General features: G+C 60.5%; 1 protein-coding gene across 2 annotated transcripts; it reads left to right on the top strand.

Moving 5' to 3' along the window:
- The first annotated feature begins 1,723 nt into the window (after positions 1 to 1,723).
- On the top strand, positions 1,724 to 21,500 carry AFAP1L1 (actin filament associated protein 1 like 1). 2 transcript variants are annotated; one of them, XM_041398024.1, is made up of 19 exons: positions 1,724 to 1,771; positions 12,945 to 13,073; positions 13,526 to 13,609; positions 14,113 to 14,210; positions 14,344 to 14,455; positions 14,806 to 14,904; positions 15,275 to 15,486; positions 15,830 to 16,009; positions 16,666 to 16,752; positions 17,110 to 17,203; positions 17,318 to 17,470; positions 17,844 to 18,055; positions 18,316 to 18,461; positions 18,767 to 18,845; positions 18,983 to 19,097; positions 19,223 to 19,387; positions 19,576 to 19,754; positions 20,010 to 20,138; positions 20,361 to 21,500. In XM_041398024.1, the coding sequence occupies exons 1-19, from the start codon at positions 1,756 to 1,758 to the stop codon at positions 20,382 to 20,384; spliced, it is 2,313 nt and encodes a 770-aa protein (XP_041253958.1). In that variant the 5' UTR covers positions 1,724 to 1,755; the 3' UTR covers positions 20,385 to 21,500. The 2 variants fall into 2 exon arrangements, with proteins under 2 accessions (XP_041253958.1, XP_041253957.1); XM_041398023.1 differs by having other exon boundaries at positions 18,980 to 19,097.
- The last annotated feature ends 312 nt before the right edge of the window (positions 21,501 to 21,812 follow it).

The raw sequence follows: 21,812 nt of genomic DNA, 5'->3' as shown, positions 1-21,812 counted from the left end.
CACCTTCCCTGCTGTCTGTGGTGCTCTGCTTTCCTGTTTCCTCGTCCTGCAGGATTTTCAGGCGTGCAGCAGGGTTGGACAGTCCCAAAAACAGGCAGGGACCTGTGGGGTGTCAGCAGGAGCTGGGTCAGCTGTAAGGGGACAGTGCAGGTTTTACCTCCACTGTGCCACATTCTGGTCCCCTCTGAAGCCCTCCTGTCCTGGTGTCCCCATGGAGTGGACTCAGTGCCCTCCCTGCCATCCAAAGCTGCCCAATTTGTTGCCCAAAACTCCATCAGCAGGTTCCCCTTGCAGGGGTTTGCCAAAGTCCAGGGAACTCACTCAGGGCAGGGATTTTCCCAGCTCCAGCTCTGGAGCTTTGTGCCAGCCAGGAGAGGGCTGGGCATTGAGGTGAAGATGGCAACATTGCCCTGGGAGCTGCTCATCTGCTCCAGTGCAGCAGTAAATGAGCCCAGTCGATTTGTAATTATTTCACTCATACAAAATAGGGCTCTCTAAATCAAACTGAACCCTTTGTGGCTGTAGGAATCTTCCCTCTCCAGCAGCAGTTGCAGTGAGGAAGCCTGGGGGATGTTATTAATAACAGTAATAACACAGCAGCAGGATATTTTCATTTCCAAAGCATTTTATGGACAGTAACTCTCCTCCACAAGGACCTGCATGGCAAAGGTGGGGAAACTGAGGCAGGGCTTGTTTATTTTTCTCTCAGAGCCAGGGCATCATCTCCAGCTCCATTCTGGAGCAGCAGACACTCCAGGGGTCCCTGCTGGTGTCCCATTGCCCTGGTGGGGAGCAGGGGCACCCCAGGTGTCATCACCTGCCCTGGCAGCTGTCCCTGGCTGCTCTGCAATTCCCAAAGCAGCCTGGCAGCGTTGGCAGCCCTGGGCTGAGATTCCTGCCCCAAAGGAGATCCCAAGTTGTGGAAGAACACTGGGGCTCAATCCAGAATGGAGAGACCACAAACACCATCCGTGCAGGAGCTGGTTCCCAGCTGGGCATGGGGAGTGAGAGGGGCTGAGTTTCCTGGGCTGAAATTGCCCCAAAAAGGGGAATTTCTCCAGGCCAGTTGCTAATTCACAGCTGATATTTCAATTCTGGCTTTCCCAGGAGATAATAACTGGGTATATGTGAAAGCTCATCACATTTCTGTCCCAGCCTGCTGTCCCCACTGCTCCGTCCCAACCCTGCAGCCCGGATTGTCCTGGCAGTGCCAGCAGCCTCTGTCCTTGCTGCCACACCTGGGACACTGTCACCTGTCCCACAGGTCTCCCAAGCCCAGATCTCCCTGGGGGCTGTGCTGGGGAGTGACAATGACAGTGGCATGGCCAGGGACACGCCGGGCACAGGAGGGAGCAGACATGGAGAGGATTTTGGGGAGGGGGACACGAGGAGTGCTCAGGGGGAGCTCTCCTCGCTACGAGCTGCGGGAATTCGGGATTTTTCCCCTAAACCGAAGTCGCCCAAGCCGGGCAGGTGGAGGTGGCGCACTCACGACCCCCGCCCTTCCCGGGGTGGGGGGTCTCTGGGTGATGACGGGGATGCGGGCTGGCAGCGGACCCCAGCCCAGGGCTGTCCCCGCTGCCGTGCCGTGCCGTGCCGGTGCTGGGCGCTGCCGTGCTCGCAGCCAGGGAGGGAAGGAGGGAGGGAAGGAGGGGCGGGTGAAGGGATTGGCCGCCCCGAGCGAGAGCCGGCCCCGCCGGGCTGCCCGCCGCACTCGCCCGCCCGCAGCTCCCGGGGCGGCCGCGGCTCCGCACCATGGACCGGCTCAGCGGTAAGGGGACACGGGACGGGCAGGGCAGGGCATCCCCTCCCCGGGCACAGCGCAGGGCAGCGGGGATGCCCGTGCCAGGCGAAGGGAACCGCGGGTCGCGCATCCCCGGCTCCGTGTGGGATCCCGCTCCGCAGCGCTCCTCCTGCACGGCCGGCTGGGGCAGCGGCTGGAAGCAGTTTCTGTGTCTGCTGGGATGGGTAAAACAGCACGAGCCTGCACGGGAGGCTGTGGGGTGTAAGCGCTTGTTAAGGGAAATTGTGGTGGTGGAAAGGGAGGTGGCGCTTCCCGGTGGGGCTGATGGGTTCGGAGGGTGTCCCTGTCCGGGAGTTTCCCAGGGTTTTCCCTGTCCGGGAGTCTCCCAAAGCCGCGGAGGGCTCGATCCTCGCTCTGCTGGGAGCAGCTCCTTCCCACCCGTGTGGGATCCCTGCCTGCAGCCTGTGGCATCGGGCTCACGGAGCTCCTGGGCTTTGATCTGGGATCTGTATGAACCTGCCAGGGCTTTGGGCCAGCTCTGCACAGAAGGTCCCGGCTTTCTGCTCGGGCTGCCAGGTCCTGGAAGGGAGCACGGGCAGGTTTGCAGGGGAATTGCTCCTTGCTGCAGCTGATTGCAGCCTGGGCTGCACGGGAGGAGCAGGTGCTGACATGGTGGAGCACGGGGTGCTGGCCCTTGACCTGTCCTTGGAGGTGCTGCAGAAATCCCGGCCAAAAGCGACACGAGAGGTGGCCAGGGGCGTCTGTGGCTGCAGGGGCTGGAGCGCGCTCAGGAGTGCCGTGTCGGCAGCCCCGGGTCAGCACCACAAACAGCCGGCGGTCAAGAGGTCCCCTTGCCGATGCAAAAGGATGGGGTGGCGTTTCCGCAGTGGAAACAGCTCTGAGGAGTTTGGGACTGCTGCAAACGCAGGCACGGGGTCAGTGCCTGCAGCCCGCGAGGGGACAGGGACGGTGACATGGACGGTGACAGGGACAGCCGTCCCTGTGGCCGTGTCCAGCCAGGGTGGCTTTGCCCGCTCTGGAGGAGGGAGCTGAGGCAGGAGGGGAGTGTTGTCAGTGACACTTGATGCCAGAGGACATCACTGCTGGGCACAGGGGGGGCAGAGGGTCTCGGCTTCCCCATTCTCCTGCTGTCTGAGCTGATGGGAAATTCTCTGTTTGCACCCCAAAAATCAAACCTAGGACCTCATGGCAGGGAAGGAGGGGATGCCCAGCTGAGGGAGCCGTGTCTGGGCATGGTTTGGGCTCTCCACATTGACCCTGCCAGCGAAGAGCCTTTTTATCCCCCTCGCTGGTGCTTGCCACGGCAGCGACAGCAGCGCCTGCCTGCTTTGTTTTGAGTGCTTGTGATGAATTGCTGCTGGCACCTGGATGGCTCCTCGCTAATGGAAACCTCCCCCAGCCCTTCCTGCTCATCAGCCGGAGCTGCTGGATCCCTCTGGGGGCTGTGACTCCTGGAGGGAAGGTTTCCTTCCCCAGTGAAAGGGGTGTCAGGAGCTCTGTGCCCATTCCCAGTCTCTGGCAGCCCCTTCCTTCACCTGGAGCTCTGCTCAGGCCCTGCTGTATCCTGATTTGATCATCTGCCAGATTTTTCTCACTGCCCAGCAGGCTGGGCAGCACCCAGTACATGGCCCAGCTCTCACCAGTGCCTGGCTGGGGGATTGGTGCTCTTGGCAGAGTTGTTTCAGGTTGTGCTGATGGAGAACCCAGCTCCCCAAATGTTCTTTTGCAGGCTCCTTTGCTCAAACACGCCTGTGCTCACACGTGGCTTCTCCTCCCTCATTAGTGTCTCTCCTCTGACCTTTTGAGCCACCAGAATTTAGGTCCTGCCCCAAACTTATCTGGGCTCTAAATCCAGCAAAGCCATGGAGATGTGTCAGGGATAAACTTGGCTCCAGCTCGCCCACAGGAATGGGGAGGCTGCAGGGCGGGTGGGAGGGAGCCGGGATCATTCCTGCGAGCAGGAATCCTGCCGGTGGAAGGAAGGGCTCGGGGTGCTGAGGAGCACAGCCCGGGCCAGCTGTTAGCGCCGGGCAAGTGCCGAGCTCTGCTCTGCATTGCAGCCATTCCTTCCATGGAACCGCCTGTTCCCAGCCCGGGGGAGTTGGGGAAGGGGCTGAGCCCCCCGGGGTGGGTAAAACAGGGTGGGAGGTGGGATGAAGGTGCTGATGAGGTGCTGGAGTTGTTTGCCCCTCTGGATTTTCCAATTCCTGCTGTGTGCAGCGCCGGCTGTAGCAGGGAAAGGCTGGGTGGGTGTGAAGCCTCCCGGCAGCTCTGGAGAGGGGAAGGACACTGTGGGATAGTGTCCCCCAGCCAGGAGCCCTGGGGACTGTCCTATCTGCCTGCACTGCCTGGAAAACCTGCCTCTTTCCCACTCTTGACCTGGAAATGCTCTTTTCCTGTGCAAACGTGCTGAGCTGCGAGGCTGCCGTGCCCTTTGCTGCGCCTGAGCTCCCACGGGCCTGCAGGAGGTTCCTATCCCTGCCCAGGAAAACTTTGTTTAAGGTTTTGAAGAAGCTGTCTCATCCCCAGCAGTGGGGAGCCTTTTCAGAGCAGAGCACTGGGCTCGACCCAAGCTCTGCCTGTTGTTCAGTGGCCAAATCACTTGCTGGGGACAGGAGATAACAGCGGAGCAGAGTGGAGGCTTGAAGTGGTTTCTGGCTTCCCAGACTTGTGTCCTAACCCCTTAACCCTTCCCTGTTATCTAGTCTGGCACAGCTCACACTCCCTCCTGAGGAACACATCTCCTGCATGTAAGGAACCTTCAAATTAACGACACAACTCTTTCCTGCAAAATATCGATTCGATGTCACTGTCCCAGAGCAGCGACAAGACAATGGGGCTGGAAACCTTTCACTGCCAGCCCTGCACAAACAAGGGGCTGGCACCTCAGCCGGGGCACCCAGGAGGTGACAGAGCAGGGAGGGCACCCTGGCAGGCAGCAGCCGCCTGTCATCGCCCCGAGGCGCTGGAAGCAGCGGCATTTGGGGAGCTCAGGTCCCTGGGTGCGTTCTGGGGCTGACAATCTGCAGTGGGGAAGGATAAAATAACCTCTCAGAGCCTCCCCCCGCGGCAGCTCCTTCCTTTCCTGCTCCTGATAAAGCCTGCCGTGGCATCAAAGCCTGCTCTTTGGCAGGCGAGGGAAAACACTGACATTTCGTAACAGTTTGGAACAAAAACAGCTTTGCTGCAAGGGGTTTCCATGCTCAAAATAATTTTTTTTTTTTTTTTAAGTGGTTTTCGTGTGCATTTGATCCTGGAAGTGATAAGAGGGAGCTGGGGGAGACGCTGGTATGCTCTGATTGCTGCCAATTAGCAGGAGATGTGTAAGGAGCGCTTTGAAGAATGGCTTTGCCTTTCTCCGGGGTTTTTTGGGGGTTTTTTTTGAGCATTAAACCCACCTAAGTTTGTGATGGAGGAACAGCTGCTCTTTTTACGTGGTCCAGAATTTTGGGAAACTGGTTGTGAAGGGCAGAAGAAGGAATAGAACTTTAGTAGCAACAGGTTTGAGAGCTGGTTTTGGAGTTAAAAGCAGCTGAGCCAGTCCCAGCACTGGTGGAGCCACCGGAGCGGTCGCTCACACCTTGTCACCTTTCCCGCTGGGACATCCCGGTTTTTTGAGAGCTGGTTTTGGAGTTAAAAGCAGCTGAGCCAGTCCCAGCACCTTGTCACCTTTACCGCTGGGACATCCCGGTTTCCCTGGCCCTGCAGCCCTGCCCTGCAGGGGTTAAACGGGTAGGAAATGCTGTGGGATGGTGGCCTTGCCGCTGCACCTGATGCTCCCGGCGGAGCTTGGCAAGGGAAGGAAAGGGAAGGGCTGAGAAAATAACGCTCATCCTGCTGGCCGAGGGTCCTGCGGGGCAGCGCGCCCCAGCCCCCACAAACAGAGACCCTCTGCTGTGCCCTGGCCTGGGGACTTGGGGACAGGGCTGAGGTGGCCACTGAGAGGGTCCCAACCCCTCAGCACAGCTCTGAGCTCCTGGGCATTGCTGGGGTCAGGGCAGGGATGCCAGGGTTGGGGCTGGGAACCTCTCCGTGCCCCAGGGCCAGGATATTTCCCCCCACTGGCATCTGTGGGTTCTCCTCCACCAGCTCCCTAAAGGATCCACATCCTGCTGTTGAAGGCATTTGGGGAAAGTGCAGGGGGATTTGGGAAAGCTGATCCTGTAAATCCCTGCCCATCCCCTGCTGGGTGAGGGTTTGGATCCTGCTCTCCTGCTCAGGATCCTGTCACAAGCTCCCCTGGTGACTTTTCCTCCCAAGATGTGCCAGCTCTGGTGGCCTCCCCACATCTCACTGCAGCAGGTTGGGAATTGCATCCAAGGCGTTTTGGACCTTGGCTTTGGGGAATGGGGATGTACAGGATGTGGAGAAGTGATCCTTGGGGTGCAGAGAGCTTTCCAGCCCCACCAGAGGAGATTTTGGGGATGCGGGGGCTGGATCCAGCCCTGGGTGGTGGCGTGGACTGGTGGGAATTGGAGTTTCCCACTAGAATCCCTGTAATTAGCTGGAATCCCTGCAATTAGCTGGAATTCTTGCAATTAACTGGAATTCCTGCAATTAGCTGGATTTCCAGCTCTCCTGGAGGCTGAGGTTTGGAGGAGACCAAGGGCTACAGGGAGGTGACAGCTCCAGGTCCCCACAGGCAGGAAGGCATGACCCAGGGAGGCTTCCCACTGCTCTGCCCACCACGGAGGGTGGGCACAGGAGTGGGCAGAGGCTTGGGGCACCAGCCCAGGGCCTCTCCCAGCTCTGGAGAGGAGCCCAGGCCAACCTGTTGCTGGAGTTTGTTTGGAAAAGGCCGACACCAAAATTTTGGTTGGAGGAAACACAGTTTACTCTGGGTCCTGAGTAATCCTAACATCTCTCCTCTGGCTGAAGCTTGTTTTTTATACATTACTCAGCAGGTCTCGCCCCTGCCTGACTATTCCTTTAAAGGGCATCTCAAACCTCTCCTTTTCATTCATTATTTAAATCTGTTTTCCAGCCAGCAGCCTCTGAGCCCAGCTCCCAGGCTGGAGCATCCTGCCATGAGCCTGCTGAGCCTGGCACCGGGTCCTGAAATGTAGTCTGAGCCTGGCACTGAGTTCTAAAATGTAGTTTGGGCCTGGCACTGAGTTCTAAAATCTAGTCTGAGAGTACTAAACATGCTCCATGGGATTTTCCAGAGCTGATTGTGTTGAGCTGGGGCTGGAACCCCCTCGTGGCTGGCGTTAGGAGCAGTGTGGAGGCTGCCTGTGCCTCTCTGGGGACACAGCAGGGTCACTCAGATCTCTCACCTGGGTGATTTTATTTGCTCAGCATCTGGCTGTGCTCAGTTTTGAGAGGGGCGACCCAAGAACCAGCCCCTGCTCCTCTGGGCTGGGGCTGGCTGCAGCCTCCAGGCCAGGGGGATGAAGTTTGCTTTGGGTGAGCTAAAGCAAACAGCCACAACCTCCTCCAGGAGGCAGAGGAAGGGGGGGACAGCCCCTGGAGAAGGGGTCCTGCCACAGCACGGGGCACTGGGGGGTCATGGGCAGCCTGGGTCGCAGGGAGGTGCTCGTTGGTGATTTAATCAGCCTGTTAATAATTACCTGCGGCGCTCTGAAGCTGCGGGGAGGAAGGACATGCCCTGCAGCCCGGCAGGGGCTGTCCCAAGCGATGTCACTGCAGGGAGCCTCTGTCCCTCTGGTGGCTCATGGCTGTGCTGGGGAGGCACTGCCCAAGCACTGGGGTACCCAGGGGAGGGGCTGGGACTGAGGGGCAGATCTCCCACCCACAGCCCACAGTGCTCAGGGTGTGGGACCACCAGGAGAGCCCAGACCCAGCCTGGGGGTCTCAGCACCACTCCCTTGGGCTGTTCCTGCTGGCACTGGCCTGGCTGGGATCCCATTTAATCCTTGTTCCCATTTAATCTCATTACTCAGGGAAGAGGCTTCTGTGCCCCCCCCGGAGTGAGCGATGGCTCCTGCAGTGTGTGAGCTGCCAGGGACACCAGTGCAGGTGATAATCTTTGCCCTCTGCACGCTCCATCAGCTGTAATTACACTTCCCTCTATTCAGGACTCCTGTTTCCTCCTGCAGGAGTGGGAGGAGGATGTGAGAGGCTGGCTGCCCCGGCAAGGAGTGTGCTCACAGGGGGTGTTTGCAGTCCTGCTTGTGTCCAGTTCCCCCGTGCAGGGCACAGCTGTGGCTCCAGGGGTGTCCCACAGCTCCCTTGGCTCTTCTCCCGTTTTTGGGAGGTGCTGAGGGCCAAGGTGGGGCAGGGGATTGGGAAGAGCCTGCCTGGGGGAGCAGCTCTGGGCTGGGCTCGGCTGGTCTCTGCTGGGCAAGGCTGTGAGATAAGGCTCTGTGCAGGGCTCTTTGTCCTGGGGAGAGGAGCCCGAGCTGGCAGAGGCTTGGGACAGGCCCAGGACCCTCTGTGCCACTGCTGGAGTGACCTGGTGCCACTGGAGCCGGGCTGGGAAGGGATCCCCAGAGCTGCTGTCACTGCTGGGGTGTGTGGAGCACATGGGGCATTGCTGGAGGAGGCTCAGCCAGGGCACCCTTTGTGCTTTTAACCCTTCTGGTGACACAGCCAGGCACCCTTTGTGCTTTTAACCCTTCTGGTGGCTCATCTGTCCCTCTCCCAGGATGGAGGAGCCCTCCAAGCCCTTGTGTAAGGGGAGAGGCTGCTGCTCTGGGGGCAGAACCAGGGGGCTTTGTGCCCCCTCAAGCAATCAGGTTCCACATTCACCTCCCAGGATTGATTTTCCAAGGCTATCAGCTAAGGATATTAATTACTGCAAGGCCACGATGATGAGGGCCCCAGGGGCTGTGCCTGGCTGCTCTGCCAGCGTGCTGGAAGTGCTCACATTTGAGATTTGAGCTTGCCCTGTGCTCCCCAGCACACAGGGATGCTGCAGCACCCAAAGTGGGAGCAGGATGACGGAGTTAGCCCAGGGAGGGGCAGCTGGAGGGTGGCAGGAGCCAGCCCCGGGTGCTCAGTCCTGCTGGAGTTGTTGGATGCAGAGTCAGAGGCTCCCCCCATCCTCCCCACTCAAGGGGCCCTTGTTTGCAGGGAGGAGATGATTCATGTGCACCGAGTGGCCCCTCAGCAAATCTTCCACTGTCAGGGGATGGTGCCAGGGCTCAAGAGTGATCATTGATGGTTGGCTTTTCCCTGAAACCCCTCCGGCCTGGAGCAGGCCACACTGGCAGGAGGAGGAAGAGGAGGAGGAGGTGTTTTCCAGGCTGCTGTTCCTGGCTCTCCCAGCCCATCCCAGTTTGCCCCGCACCCAGCAGGTGCTGAGTGATGGGAGCAGAGCCTGCCTGGCTCCTACCACCCCCGGGGCCCAGCGCTGCCCCTCTCGTGCCCCCTTGGCAGGGCAGTGGCCGGGGGCAGGGTGCAGGCAGCTCCGTCCTGCCGTCCCCTGCACAAAGGAACAATTCTGGGAGCGCCAAGCCGCCCCCACCGAGGCACTTCCTCCTCCCCGGCGGGAAGAAACCTCCTTGGGAGTGGGGATGGGAACAGGAGCTGCCCGGGGAGCTCAGCACAGTGCCCAGAAGGCCGTGAGCTTCCTCAGAGAAGGGCAGTGCTGGGGCTGGAGGGGCTGCCAGCATCTCACCCCTCTGGGGATGCCGTGCTGGGGCACCCAGCGAGGCTCGGGGACACGTCCCAGCCCTGCAGGGCTCTTGCAGGTGGCTGCACATCGAGCTGTGGGCAGTGAGCAGGGTTTGTGTGCTGCAGAGAGCAGCTCTGGGTCTGATTTACCTCCCTGCAGGGCTCCCCAGGGGCTGGCATGTCCCTGGTGCTGTCCCCACCTATTTGGGACACTCCAGGAGCTCTCAGGGTTGCTTTGCTGCGGTGGCAGCTGTGAGGAGCCCTGAGCAGCCAAGGGCCCTGCCCTGCCCACAGGAAGGATTTATTTGTGCCTGGGTTTTATTTTAGCTACAAAGAATGGCTGTTACTCCCAGCATCCGATTTCCCCCTCGGCCCCAGGCATCACCTGGCGCTGGAGGAAGCGTGGCCGGAGGCAGGAGAGCTGTGGACACAGGATGGGGGTCCCTGTGCCTCCCACTGCATTTCAGAGCTGTGATTCAGCCTCTCCCCTCCCCGGGGCTCTCTCAAGCTGCAGGCTGGGCTTTTCTTGGAGTGACACCTCCATGGGATTGTTTTATCTCTCCCCTTGCAAAAGCTGGGTCTCTACACCAGGAAACTCCTGCTTTGGCATGGCTGGCCTCTTCCTCCTCCTCCTCCTCCTCTTCCTCCTCTTCCTCTCCTCTCAGTTACTGGAGCAGGATCTGGATTTTGCTGCCGTGCTGGGGCAGGGAGGCTCTGCAGCTGCAGCCTGTGTCCAGCCCTTATCTGTGTGCTGGGAAAAGGCTCCCTGAGCAGGGCAGCACTTGTGGGCTCTAAAAATAGAGCTGGCCTGCTCTGGGGGGGACAGGGGGGCTGCAGGGGGTGATGCAGCTCCCTTGCAGCACTGTGCTTGGTGCTGCTGCCAGGGCAGGATCTGGCAGCACTGCCCCGGTGTCCTGCACGGCAGCAGTGTCCTGCTGCTGTCCCCTGGGTCACCCCGTCCCAGCAGAGCCACCCTGGCTCCCCCAGCCTGTCCAGGCCTGTTAGTTAATGCTAAAGCCATCTGCTGGACGGGTCCTGGCCTTCCCAGGCCCACAGAGCTCATGGACATCTCCCATCCTGCTGCAGATGTGGAGAGGAGGGCGTTCCTGCTGTCCCTGTCTGTCCCTGGCTGTTCAAAGCCTGGATGCAGGGCAGTGGGGTGGTCCCACGGATTTTGGACGCAGGAGAAGCCCCAGCAGAAAGCAGCAGGTGGGAGCCGTTTGCCAGTTCCATCTGGAGGTGTCCCAGAGCAGGGGACACAGGGGCTGTGTGTCACCTGTGGTCACTCTGACACCCCAGCCCTCCTCCCCAGGAGCCCTTTGCTGTCCTGCTGCCCCTGTCCCCGGGCTCAGAGCCCTCAAGGGCACTGGCAGCAGTGCCCACCCAGCACAGGAGATGTGTCCCTGTCCCCTGGGCCAGCTCTGTGGCTCTGTTCTCGCTCCCACAGCTCTTGTCTGTCTGGTCCTTGCCTGCCAGCTGACCTTGGGTGTCCCACCATTCCCTGCTGCCCCCCTGGAGCAATCTCCCCTCACTTCCTGCAGCCCCCCCCCCCATTAATTTCCTTCAGCCTGGAAGCCTAACGAGCATAGGAAATTAATTCCTTGCCTCCCTGTGCTCCCCCGGGCTCTGCTCAGCGTGCCCTCCTGGGATCACAGGCCTCTTTGACTGCCCCCTCCCTCCCCCCTTGTATTTTGGAGGATGTTTAACAAGGGAGACGGAGGGGACAGCTCAGCTGGGGGGAAACAAAGGCGCCTTCAGAGCTCTCTGTCCGTGCTGAGTGTGCCCAGCTCGGGGCATTGCTGCTGAGCTCAGCCCCTGCCAGCAGCCCTGGCTGATCGGGCACCTCGGCTCTGGTGCCCAGCGGGGTCCCCGTGCCCCCTCCCTGCCTGCTGGGGCACTATTAATAGAAACCAGGCTGCCCTTTGGCCCCTGGCTGGCCCAGAGCCCTGACACGGAGCTGGTGCCTGTGATGGGATGTGTTCTACACGTGGCAGTGGTTGGGGATGCTGGTGACACCTCAGCCTGGGGTTTGGGGTGTCCTGGGAGTGGAGGGGATGTTGGTGACACCTCAGCCTGGGGTTTGGGGTGTCCTGGGAGTGCTGGGGATGCTGGTGACACCTCAGCCTGGGGTTTGGGGTGTCCTGGGAGTGCTGGGGATGCTGCTGACCCCACGGGCTGGGGTTTGGGGTGATCTCAGAGTGGGGGAGATGCTGCTGACACCATGGCATGGGGTTTGGGGTGTCCTGGGAGTGCTGGGGATGCTGCTGACCCCACGGGCTGGGGTTTGGTGAGCTGTGGAATGCCAGTGCAGGGAGCAGCCTGCACAGTCCCCATCCCCTTGTGGGAGCTGTGGCTGAGCTGGAGCAGCAGGAGGGTGGATGACTCCCGAGATGTTTGCAGGGGAAATGTGGCTTTTGGTCCCAGCTGGTCCCTTGCTGTCCCCTGCCCTGCCAAGCCCTGCAGGGAGGATGTCTCACCTTCCTGGAGATCACCAGCAGGACCTGATCCCATCCCTCCTGTGCAGCACTCTGCAACATCCCGGGGAGGATTCTCCTCTCTTCCCTCCCTGCCTGCCTGTGCAGAGGGGCCCTGGGAGCTGGGTGCTCACCCCACCCCAGGGCTCAGTAGGTCCCACCGTGGGAGGTGTGTGCTGGCAGGGGCTGAGCTGAGCACGGGCAGGACCTGTCCCGTTGCTGTGTGTTGGCTGTGGGGTGTCATTCCAGCTCCAGGAGCATGAATCCCATTCCCTGTGGTTGCCTTCTCCTTCCCCAGGGTCTGAGGGGTCTCTCTGTTCCTCCTGGAGCAGTGCTGAGGCTTCTCCTGCTGCCTGGGGCTGTCCTGGCTTGTCCTGCCCTGGGAGATGGGCACTGCCCGGGGCTGTGGCCAGAAGGGCTGAGGCTGCAGCTCAGCTTGGCACTGGGGAGGGAGGAGGAAGCAGGAGGTCTGTGGAGGTAGAGTGAAGAGAGGCAGGAAGAGCTTTGTGAGCCACATCCTGCCCTGTGTCCTGGGACAGTGGCAGTTTGGGCTGGCACGTTGTCTCTGTGCCCAGGGGCTCATCTTGGCTGGCACTGCTCCCCATCATGCCCCTCCTGCTGGGCTCCCCTTCACCCTTTGAAACTTTTATTGTGCTGCTTTTGGCTCCACGTTCCTTACATGAGGAAGGAGGATCCCATCAGAGGCTCAGAATCCTTCCCTTCCTCTGGGAAATACCCTGTGCCAGCCCTTGCTGCTTCCCTGCCCTGCCAAGGAGCAGTGTGGGGACAGCCACAGCCCAGCCAGGGTGTCCCCACACTCTGGGGCACACGCTGTCCCCTCCTGGGAGCCATCCCCATCAGTCAGCACGTCCGAGCTGCCTCTGTGGTGACCCTTGGCCTCTGTTTCTGTCCCTGGAGACCCAAAGCCAGCTGTGTGCCACCCCAGCTGTGCTGAGAGGGTGTTTGGTGGCTGCCAAGAGGAGGGACCCTGCCCTGGGATCAACTGCAGCTTTCTTTCTACCCCATCCAGAGCTCCAAGTTTGCTGCAGTTCCAGCCCATTTTGCTTTGTCTTAACCCCAGCATCCCAACACCCCCTGGCTGATTGGATTTTTCTTGCTCCCCTCAGTGCTGGACCAGCTCCTGCCAGAGCTCAGCGTTCTGCTCAAGCTGCTGGACCACGAGTACCTGAGTGCCACCACACAGGAGAAGAAGCTGGCTGTCTCCACCATCCTGCAGAAGCTGCAGCCACCTGCAGGTCTGTGTCCCTCTCCTGTGATGGCCAGTGGCTGTTCCCAAAGGCACTGGGTATCCCCAGCAGTGCAGGGAAAAGCTGCTGCAGGGCAGGGATGAGCCCAGCACCTGCTCAGCCCCCTCGGGGCACTTTGCTCCCTGCTTTCCCTTCTGAGCTCCTCCCTGCCCCGGGAGCAGGGCTGGCGTCAGCCGTGCTCCAGGAGGGAGGGCTGCTCCCTGCTCCCTGCGGAAACGCTGCTTCCAGAGCTCTTCCTGCCGGGGTTTGTGCTGAGCACAGGGGTTTCCGTGGGAAGGCCGGCACTGTGCACCTGGGCTTTCACAGAGCCCCCGTTCCCGCTCTCCTGGGGGAGCCACGGCATCCCTGGGGGTTCATCCATCCCCAGGGCCTGCTCTGTTCCCTGGGGTTGGGGGGTGCCAGTGCCTGCCCCAGGCTCAGAGCGTCCCCCTCAATTCCAGGGAAGGATGTGGACTACATGTACGTCAACACAGCGTCCCTGGGCAACGGCACCAGCTTCGTGGAGTCCCTCTTTGAGGAGTTTGGTACGTGTGGCTGAGCTGGAGGGGTGCCCCGGCGGTCATGCTGGTCCTGGGGTCCTTTGAAAGAGCTACATCCTTGTGTCCAGAGTGGGCATCATCGCTCTGGGTGCTTGTTCCTGCTCCCTTGGAGCTGTTTGGGGCTGGCCATGAGGGAATCCACACTCCAGCTGTGTTTAGCAGTGATTCCCATCTCCCAGCACCTTCCCAGGGAAGGGCCGTGGAGGGGGATCCCTGCAGGGCACAGCAGCCATGAGGGAACCCACGCTCCAGCTGTTTTTAGCAGTGATTCCCATCTCCCAGCACCTTCCCAGGGAAGGGCCATGGAATGAGATCCCTGCAGAGCACAGCAGCCATGAGGAAACCCATGCTCCAGCTGTTTTTAGCAGTGATTCCCATCTCCCAGCACCTTCCCAGGGAAGTGCCACGGAGGGGGATCCCTGCAGAGCACAGCTGGGATGTCCAGCTCTGCTTTCCTGCTCCCCTCACCCTCTGTTTATCCCATGCAGACTGTGACCTGCGGGACCTGCAGGACATGCAGGAGGAGGAGGGGGACACCAGCGACACTGTTGGCTTGGAGCTGGCAGGGAGCCAGACAGCCAAACCTGTAAGTGCCTGGCTGTCCCCAAGCCAGGTCTGCATGGGGAGGTGACAGTGGCCAGGGTGGGATCCTTCCTGTGCCCTGCTGGGGCTCTCAGCCCTGCTGCTGCCTGCTCATGCTGGAGGTGTTTCTGCTCTAGGTTCCTGTGGATCCTGCTCCTCCTCTGCCCACCACTCCCCCTCCAGAGGATTACTATGAGGAAGCGCTGCCCCTGGGCCCTGGCAAGGCCCCTGAGTACATCACCTCCCGCAGTGAGTGCTGCTCCAGCCGGGCCAGCAGGAGGGTGGGGGGAGCCCCACGAGCTGCCCACTGCATCCCTCACCTGCCTGACAAACTCAGTGGGCTGGACAGCTCATCCTGGGGAAGGAATTGTCGCTGCTCCCACCAGCAGTGCTCCTGTCCCACTCCCTTCCATCCCACCTGGTATTGTAAGGAGTTCTTTGCTCCAGCCAGACTGGAAATGAGGTGATGGGGAGAGATCAGAGCCACGGGAGGACCGGTGCTGGGATGCCCTGGGAGGGTGTGCTTGGCTGTGCCCCACTGAGCATCCATGAGGGAAAACCAGGTGTACCAGCCCCAGCCCCCTCTGCTTCCCCTGCAGACAGCTCCAGCCCCCCCAACTCCATCGAGGATGGCTATTACGAGGATGCAGACAGCAGCTACCCTGTCACCAGGATAAACGGGGAGCAGAAAAGTTCCTGTAGGTACCTGGGTGTCCTCGACAGGGAGGGGAGAGCTTTGCAAGGTCCAGCCCGAAGTGGGGCTTGAGCAGTGGGCTGGGGGCTGCTGGGGTTGAGGCTGGAGAAGCAGGATTTCAAAGTGTGAGCCTTGCAAAGAAATAAACCAGCCCAGGGCTCTGGGTAGAGGCACCTGGGGCTGGCGCTCGGCCCACGAGCATCCTGCTGGGATTCCAAGGGAAGTGGAGGTGGCTGCTGCCAAACGCTGCTGTTTCCAGAGGATGACATGGAATCCACCTTTCCTGGCACCCAGCTCTGTCTGGAGCCTGCTGGGTATGGGGAACCCTGGCAGGGTGAATGGCATCTTTTAGGGTGACTCCTGCTTCCTTGCAGACAATGACTCGGATGCCATGAGCAGCTCATACGAGTCCTACGACGAGGAGGAGGAGGAGGGCAAGGGCCAGCAGCTGACACATCAGTGGCCCTCGGAGGAGGCCTCCATGAACCTGGTGAAGGATTGCCGGATCTGCGCCTTCCTCTTGCGCAAGAAGCGCTTTGGGCAGTGGGCCAAGCAGCTCACCATCATCCGGGATGGCAAACTGCTGGTGAGCCTGCCCTGGGGGACACAGACACCTCCTGGGGGTCAGGAGGGTGGCTGAGCCCCAGCTGAAGGAAAAAAACCAGCGTTCAAACAAAGCCCTTGCCCCAAGGCTGCCACACAAGCAGCAGCTGCCCTCACTTACCTTGCAAGGGAATAGAGGGCTCCCCTATTTTTGGGACACAATGGAGTGAGAGGGCACCTTCAGGCTGTCGCACAGCCTGGGCCACTTCCATCTGTGCCACCAGCAAGGGACCCTGAGACCCTGTGCCACCTGTAGGACCCCCCAGCACAGCAGCCAGCCAGGCAGGTTTGGCTGAGCCCTGAGCAGTTCTCTCCACTTCCCTCAGTGCTACAAAAGCTCCAAGGACCGGCAGCCACACGTGGAGGTGCCCCTGACCACCTGCAACGTCATTTATGTCCCCAAGGACGGGCGGCGCAAGAAGCACGAGCTGCGGTTCTCGCTGCCAGGGGCCGAGGCGCTGGTGCTGGCAGTGCAGAGCAAGGAGCAGGCTGAGGAGTGGCTCAAGGTACCACTGCTCTGCCAGGGGCATCCACAGACTCCCCTTGGCATCCTCCCTGCCCGAGCTGGGGAGGGGGCTGCCCTGGGAACGGCCTTGCCCAGCTGGAAGGGGAAGGGGGCTTTGCTCCTGTCTCTTATCGGCCGCTTCCCAGGGCCTGGGCGGCTCCAGCGCTGATAGCCCCGGCTGGGGGGATGTTTGCTCTCCCCTTCCTCTTCCCCAGGGCCCTTTCCTGCCTTTGTTCGGGGCCGGGAAGCGGGGGCTGCGGGGAAGGGGCGGCGGGTGGGAAAGGAGCCTCTGAGCACACCAGCGACGCAGTTGTCACCCCAAATGTGGGAGAACGGGGGGTTTTACACACTCAGGGCATGCCACACCTTAAAACGGGAGTCACGAGGTGTCCTGTGCTGGCATGGTGATGATGGCTTGGCACCTAAGTCTGTCCCTTCTGAGATTTCCAAAATCCCTGACAAAATCCACAATACTGGTTGAAGTTTTGAAGGGGCCAAGGTGTGAGCAGTCCCGATCTGGGTGTGCTGCCCTGAGCTGTGGGGACCAGGACCTGTCCCTCTGGTTCAGCCTGGCTCTGGTACTGAAGGAGCTGAGCCAGGGAGGGCAGCCCTGGCCCTTGGGTCATTTTGAAGTGACAGCAGGGGCTGTCTGTGCAGGTGATAAAGGAAGCCAGCAGTCCAGCAGCAGGAGGGATGGAAGCCCCCACCTCCCCAGTGATGCCGTGCAAGATGGAGCTGGACAAGGTGACGGTTTCTGGGGTTGTGTGGGGCTGCTGTGGACAAACCTGGGGAACACAGGGCTGGAGGTCCCCGAATTCCTGGGGCTGCACGAGGAGCCTTTCCCATTCTCACAGCAGTTCTGCAGAGCTGGGAAGGGGAACAGGAGCTGGAAGTCCCAGCCCTGTGCAGGGGGATGGAGGATGTGGGGCTGCTGTGGACAAACCTGGGGAACACAGGGCTGGAGGTCCCCGAATTCCTGGGGCTGCACGAGGAGCCTTTCCCATTCTCACAGCAGTTCTGCAGAGCTGGGAAGGGGAACAGGAGCTGTGCAGGGGGATGGAGGCCTGGGGGTGGTGCTGATGGGATTCTGCTCTCCCACAGAGACTGTCCCAGGAGAAGCACACCTCGGACTCGGACAGTGCGGCCATGGGTGACACTGGGTCCCCAGCCACCCGCAGGGAGCACGGAGAGCACGGTACAGTCCCTGTCCCCACTGCCCACCCTGCCAGGGCTCCCAGCTGGGCAGCATCCTCTGCAGCCAGGTGGGATGCCAGAGCACCTGGGTCACACAGCTACCCTGTCCTTTCAGGGAAAGGCAAAAAGAGCGGCCTGGCTGACCTCAAAGGCTCGATGAGCCGGGCAGCGGGGAAGAAAATCACCAGGATCATCAGCTTCTCCAAGAAGAAGCCGTGCCCCGAGGACACCCAGACCTCCTCCACCGAGGAGGACATCCCCTGCTGCGGTTCGTGCGGGCTGGGAGTGGAGTGGGATCAGTGGGGAGGGACATTCTTCCCCCAGCGTGGCTGCAGGGGTCAGGGGTGGGGACGAGCTCACTGAGGGGGTGTGACACTGCCACGATGATGCCCAGGCCTGGCTCTGCAAATTCCAGTGATGAGTGGGCAAGGAGTCACCCATGTCCCCAAAAACAGGCTTGGGGGGACTTTGTGGTATCAAGCTGGCATCTCCCCTGGGCCCAGCTGGTTGTCTGGGGGGGAAACTGAGGCACAGAAGGGCTGGATGAGCAGGAAGCCACGCTGTAAGCTCTGTCCTGTCAAAACCTGCCTGAGGCACAGCCAGGCAGGCGCTGATGCCCTTCCCTCCCCTGGCACCCCCAGGCTACCTCAGCGTGCTGGTGAACCAGTGCTGGAAGGAGCGCTGGTGTCGCCTCAAGGGCAACACGCTGTACTTCCACAAGGACCGCACGGACCTGCGCACGCACGTGAACGCCATCGTCCTGCGCGGCTGCGAGGTGCTCCCGGGGCTGGGCCCCAAGCACCCCTTCGCCTTCCGCATCCTGCGCCACGGGCACGAGGTGACGGCGCTGGAGGTGAGCAGGGTGGGATGGGGGTCTGAGTTTGGGGTTGCCAGGCTGGAGGAGCAGCCCTTGGGGTGATCAACACCCCATGCAAGCAGTGCCTTGTTTTGCCCTCCCCTGGAAAGCTCAGGGCACCTTTTGGGTGAGATGGGGCAGCTGCGCGGGAAGTTGGTGCACAGAGGGGGATTGTGCACAGCAGGGCTTTGTCAGGAGGCAGCAAGGATGAGGGGCTGGGAGCTGGGTGTGACCCCAACTCTTCCTCTCTCCTCCAGGCAAGCTGCTCTGAAGACCTGGGCCGCTGGCTGGGTCTCCTGTTGGTGGAAACAGGCTCCCAGACAGCCCCAGAGGCCTTGCACTACGACTACGTGGATGTGGAGACCATTGCCAACATCGTGACGGCCGTGAGACACTCCTACCTGTAAGGCTGTGCTCCTGCTGTGCCAGGGGCTGGGTGCTGGGTGGGCATGGTGATCCTTGGCCCTGTGGAGTCCCTGGAACGGGCACAGGCTGGGCTGTGGTTTGTGGCTGGGATCTCAGGGACAGTCAGTGCCCCAGGGGTTGTTCCCTAGGACAGGATGGGAAGCTGAAAGGGTTTCATCAGTGCTGACGGAGGGTGTGGTAGGGTGGGGTCATGAGATGCAGGAATCGCTCTGAGCTGGAGGGGCTCCCTGAGGGGCTGGCAAGGATGTTCTGGAAAGGAAGACACCACTCCTCCTTCTGCAGGTGGGCCAGCTCCTCCCAGGACCAGCGAGCGGACTCCTCTCGGGTGGTGTACGATGATGTCCCCTATGAGAAGGTCCAGGTGAGCACAACTTGGTGGCTCATCCTCTCCCACCACAGTGTCCCAGGGAGCCGTGGCCGGGCTGGGATGGCCCTGCAGGTGTCTCAGCTGGGAGATGGCCCTGCAGGGTCTCAGCTCGCTCTCTCTCCTCCCAGCAGGCGGAGGAGGAGCCGGGCCGGCCGGGGGCTGCTCAGGTGAAGCGCCACGCCTCGTCCTGCAGCGAGAAGTCGCGGCGGGTGGACCCGCAAGTCAAAGTGAAGAGACACGCGTCCAGTGAGTCCCCGGGCCACAAAGCTCGCCAGGGCTCCTGGCCAGTTCCCCACAGGGATGTGGGTGGGCTCAGCTGGACCGCGGGTACCGTCGGTGCAGCCCTTCATGGGCTCTCCCCGTGCCTGCAGGTGCCAACCAGTACAGGTACGGCAAGAACCGGGCCGAGGAGGACGCCAGGCGATTCCTGACGGAGAAGGAGAAGCTGGAGAAGGAAAAGGCATCGATCCGCAGCGAGCTGATGTTGCTGCGGAAGGAGAAGCGGGAGCTGCGGGAAGCCATGAAGGGCAGCACGGGTAGGTCGGGGCCATCCGAGCGCTGCCAGGCACTCGGGCACAGAGCACGGCGACACCGGGCTGGCCACGGGGACAGCGTGGCCGGGAGCTGGGCTGGCTGCAGCGCTCTGCCGGGCTGGCAGCCCCATCTAGTGTCCCCGTGCAGGAGGATGGGTGGATTCTGCTGAGCTGGGTGCTTGTGCGAGCAGGGCCGCGGCTGCAGGAGCTGGAGCAGCGGGTGGCGGTGCTGGAGGAGCGCTGCCGGCAGAAGGAGGAGTCTCGGGTCGATCTGGAGCTCAAGCTGACCGAAGTGAAGGAGCAGCTGAAGCAGTCGCTGGCAGGAGGGCCGGCCCTGGGGCTGGCCGTGACCAGCAAGGCTGAAAATGGGGTATGCATCTCTTCTTCTTCACTCAGAGCTCCGACTTCTGCAAGAAACAGTGGTTGGGGTATTGTGGGGAGCAGGACAGGGGAGAGGGGACATCCCTGTGGCTTTGTTCCTTTGAGGACAGAGGTGTGTGAGTTGAATTTGGTCACCTCAGCTTTTATCTCATTACAGTTCATGCTTCTTTTTTTTTTTTTTTTTAATCTGTTTGTCAATGCTTCCTGGGTTTGCTGAGCTTTTCTTGCTCCCCCTTTTCCACAGGAAACTACAAACAAGCCAAACGGGAGCCCCCCTGAGCACTTGGTCCCTGTGAACTGTGCGGCAGAGCTGAGGAAGAGAAGCCCCTCCATCATCCCTGCCAACACGGGGAGCGTGCTGCAGAAAGCCAAGGTCCTGCTCAGCTCTCCCTCTCCTCCCTGGCCCCGCAGGAAATCTCAGTCTTTGCCCCTTGTTTAATCATGAAATCATGGAAGTGCAGGGCTGGGTGGGTGATGGAAATGCTTGGAAGATGCTGGGTCCAAAGCCCCCAGCTGGGAGGGATGCCTTAAAGTGTTCCTTTTCCAGTGATGTCTTCTCATCCCTTTTTTTTTTTTTTTCTTCCTTTCTCTGCAGGAATGGGAAAAGAAGCAGACTTAAGTCAGCCTGCCAAGCCCTGAACACACACTGGGGATCACGGAGGAGCTGCCAGCCCCCTTTCTCTGAGACACTGGGAGGGTGCTGGGAAGGCGTGGTGGAAGAGCTGTTCTGCCAGCCCCACCACTGCTGCACCACCACCACTAAAAACCAGGGGAAGGGGCCGGGAGGGGACTGGGGAGGCGGGTGGGGAAAGGGAGTTCCTTGTGGATCAGGGTCACAAACTACTGGGAAACCCAGCTCTGGGGGAGCCTGCCTCAGAGCCAGGAGTCTGACACAAACTCTGGGTGCAGAAAGAAGGAGGGAGAGCCTGAGGCTGGGAGTTGGCACTGCCCAGCAGGTGCTCCAGTTTTGGGGATCAGCGTGTGTCCAGGCTAACATCTACCAAAGCAACCATGGACTCATTGGGGTTTTGGCCCCCTCAGTTTTGGGATTCAGGAGCTGCTCAGGACCAGCCACTTCGGAGATGCCAGTTGTTCACCCTGCTCACTGCTCCCAGCTCTGCAGGGTCTCACCTCAGGGTTCCTCATGGCTCGAGCCTGCTGTGCCTCAACCAAGTGCCTTTGTCCAATATTTCCTTCTTGTCCTCCAGGCAGTAAGGGTGAGGGCATGCTGCCTTCCCTTGGAATGAAGGAAGTTCAAGTGTCAGCACTGGAAAGCAAATTAACAGTGGGCACCTTTTAGCTTTGCTAAACAGCTGCAAAGGGCTGGGGATGGAGGCAGGCCAGCTTCCTGCCCTGGTCCCATGCTGGTTTTTGGGGGGAGCAGGGGAGGGGACAGGGCTGTCTCCTGGCCAACAGCACATTCACACTCGGGCTGCTGCACTCAGACACAGGTTGGTAAGGCATGTGATCAAAATGGAGTGAAGGGAAGTCTAAAAATTAAAAAACCAAAACAGCAGGGCTATTGGAGCAGAAAAGTGAAATAGAGTAAGGCCATTCAGCACAGGCAGAAACAAGGGACAGGAATGGAAAGGCTCCAGCTTTTATGCTGGGAACAAGGGAGTTGCCATCACCCTCTCATGCTATGGACTGCCACAATTAACCTCTGGAGCTCGCTCTTCCACAGCCCTGTGTTAGTACCTAGGTAAGCAGCTTTTAATAAAAACACTGGCACTGGCCTGCCCGGTCCTGTGGCTGAGGGATCAGGGTGGGAATGCCACTCCTGCTCCCAGGGAAAGGGGCTGGGCTGGGCTCGGCACACCTGTGGCAGTAGCTGTTGGGACAAGCAGCTCCCTGAAAGCACATCAGAGAATCCCAGACTGGTTTGGGTTGGAAGGGACCTTAAAGCTCATCTCGTTCCAAGGGCCAGGGATACCTTCCACCATCCCAGGTTCCTCTAGGTTCCATCCACCCTGGCCTTGGACACTTCAGGGATGGGACAGCCACAGCCTCTTGTGGGCACCCTGTGCCATGGCCTCAGCATCCTCAC

This window comes from Onychostruthus taczanowskii, unplaced genomic scaffold (assembly GCF_017590055.1).
Source record: "Onychostruthus taczanowskii isolate IOZ18803 unplaced genomic scaffold, ASM1759005v1 scaffold14, whole genome shotgun sequence".
In the NCBI taxonomy this organism is placed as follows: Eukaryota; Metazoa; Chordata; class Aves; order Passeriformes; family Passeridae; genus Onychostruthus; species Onychostruthus taczanowskii.
Note: the sequence above shows the minus strand (reverse complement) of the source record. Positions and strands in the feature narration are given on the sequence as shown.

What these genes read in the sequence shown, in the direction of transcription:
- AFAP1L1 (XM_041398023.1), top strand. An exon ending in GGAGCCAGACAGCCAAACCT is followed by an intron (nt 14,211 to 14,343) that starts GTAAGTGCCTGG and finishes TTTCTGCTCTAG; the next exon opens with GTTCCTGTGGATCCTGCTCC. An exon ending in AGGCTGAGGAGTGGCTCAAG is followed by an intron (nt 16,010 to 16,665) that starts GTACCACTGCTC and finishes CTGTCTGTGCAG; the next exon opens with GTGATAAAGGAAGCCAGCAG.